This window comes from Microchirus variegatus (genome assembly GCF_963457635.1).
Source record: "Microchirus variegatus genome assembly, chromosome: 2".
NCBI classification, from domain to species: domain Eukaryota; kingdom Metazoa; phylum Chordata; class Actinopteri; order Pleuronectiformes; family Soleidae; genus Microchirus; species Microchirus variegatus.
In genome coordinates this window covers 45150027-45152526 of record NC_139803.1, presented here as the reverse complement: position 1 = coordinate 45152526, position 2500 = coordinate 45150027, and the positions used below count along the sequence as shown (strand labels likewise).

The following is a 2500-nucleotide window of genomic DNA, read 5'->3' as shown; positions in this document are numbered from 1 at the left end:
TTCTAGTTGAGATACTTGTACTTTTACTCAAGTATTACTTTAAAGGGTAAAACTGAATCATGAGAATCACTGACCCTCATTTACTGTCATCGTGTTCTGACGCAGACAAAAGAAAGGTCAACAAAAACAAATACAGTAAAAACATGACTTTGCACTTTTCAAATGTCAAACAGTGACGACTGAAAATAACTACAGGCCTAAACAAGTGTGACATGATCAGAATAACTTATTAACACAACATGAATAATATTGTTTTACGTGACTATATTTCATGGTTATCTGCAGTACCTTTAGAGCCCACCAGGGGGATATTTTGATGGTAACACACTTCCTGATTCTCCTCTACAGTCAGAACAGAGTAGTGCAGGAGCAGGAGAGAATCTATGGAAACTGGATGGAAACAATGACGACAATCTGTTACGACATCACCTCAGAGTCACAGGTAAACAAACGTTTATTTATGTTAATGTGTGATTTCATTTTATTTTAGTTTCGTCTTTTAATCATGATTCTGTACATCACTCTGTTGTGTACCTTATAAATATAAGTTATAAATAAAGTTGATGATCATAATAATTGCTGTAATAATAATAATGATAATACTGATTGTTGTGCAGAGTCTCTCTGATGAAGCAGCTGAGGTTGTTTACCACATGAAGAGAGCGAGCAGCGTCAACAACAACAACAACAACAAAGGTCTGAGAGAAAGAAGCCTGTGAGCAAAGAGAAGACGCTGAGTCATGGTTACACCAGGTCATGTGATCAGTGTCAGTTATTATGAAGATCAACGTGATTTAGTTCAAAGGTTAAAAACCTTTAGAGATGACGAACAGAAGCTGTGAACATATTTATATTTATCTGAAGTTTTATCACTGAAAATTAAAGAATGAACAGTTTTTATTATTTGTTTTTTTCATGCTGAATAAAATCATCTCATATCTTTCCATCTTTCTTCCTCCTTTTTAATGTCGTAACAAATGAATTTTAACCCAAAACTGCGACTATTTACTCAATACTTCTATTAAATGTCAGTTAGCATAGTCATTGTTAGCCTGCCTATGCTAACACATATCATGCTAACAGTAATATGGTGCTAAATGTAAGTATCAACATAGTCACTGTTAGCAAGCTAGTGTGAGCATAGTCAGGCTAACAGTAATATGGTATATGTAAGTGTATAGGACTACCTGCTAAATGTCTGCGTTAGCCTGACTTTGCGTACCCATTTCATGCTAACAGTAATATAAATCCCAGTGTTAGCATAGTCACTGTTTGTTTTAACACACAAAAACACTAGCTAAATGTACGTGTTACCTGACTAGGCTAACACATATGCTAAAACATTAGCTCACTCCATTAGCAGCACGATTAAAGAACACGTTTCATAACAAAATGTTCACATATGTCCTGTTCGGGGACATGAGGACATGAGAAGTCGTCTCAGGCGTCTTATCTCGCTGCAGCGCTAACGCATCATTAACGAAAGGAATGAGAGAGAGAGGGTGAGAGAGGGTGAGAGAGGGCGAGATGAAAGGATGAATAAAAACAGAACAAACATTTCATAGATGACGGCGATGATAAAATAAAAGCTAATCGTGTTTTTCATCTCACACTCGAACCACGTCGTCTTCAAACTTGTGGATTGTTTTATTTTCACTGTTAGCATGTTAGTGTTAGCTCGCTGAAATACCTCTAAATGCCTGTGTTAGCCTGAAGATGCTAACAGTAATAAGGCACAATCGGCTAAATCTCAGTGTTAGCATATCCATTTAAACACCTGCTGAATCTTAGCCCGACTATGCTAATATATAATGCTAACAGTAATATGGCACAAAATGCTAAATGTCTAGCTCTAGTTAGCATGTTGTTGTTAGAATGTGTGGTTATAAATTCCACGGCGACTATTTTACGATCAAAACCGTGAAAATATTAAAATGCTAATGAAGCGACATAATTTTCTGCATTTTGGTAAAAATATTTATTTAAAAAATGTCCATAAAAACAGACATTTTTCATAGTTTTTTTTTTAATATATTTTGAAAAATTAGCTATAGCTATATATATACTGTAGCATTAGCTATTAGCTATCTATGTTTACATTTTTAATATTATTTAATGTTTCATACAGGGGTCAGAGGTAAGAAAATAAAAGATTTATAGGAATTTTTATTTTAAATATCGACTTCAGAGAGTCGACCTTTGACCTACTGTGTGTGTGTGTGTGTGTGTGTGTGTGTGCTGTAACCAGTCCTGCTGCACTGACCTGACTGACAGACAGAAAAGTGGGCGTGGTCTGTAGACTGTTCGTCTCCAGTAAATGAAACTCTCACACACACACACACACACACACACAGTATTGATCAGTTGTGGACTCACCTGGTCGACCGTCTCACCTGCGCTCAGGTATCAGCTTTAACTCATTATAATTAATAATCAATGAAATCAATGCTTTTATAACAAACAAACAAATAGATTTTTGTGTTTGTTTTGTTTCAACGTG

At 35.6% G+C, this 2500-nt stretch overlaps 1 protein-coding gene across 1 annotated transcript in view; it reads left to right on the top strand.

Annotated features, from left to right (window-relative positions):
• LOC310942528 (circularly permutated Ras protein 1) overlaps window positions 1–719 on the top strand; it is a gene marked incomplete at both ends in the record, with an annotated part of 7081 nt that extends 6362 nt beyond the window's left edge. Inside the window, 2 exons of the mRNA XM_083907928.1 lie at window positions 349–442; window positions 618–719. Of these exons, the coding sequence (XP_083764054.1) occupies window positions 349–442; window positions 618–719 (196 nt within the window). The remainder of the gene's footprint in view (window positions 1–348; window positions 443–617) is intronic.
• Window positions 720–2500: the final 1781 nt, after the last annotated feature.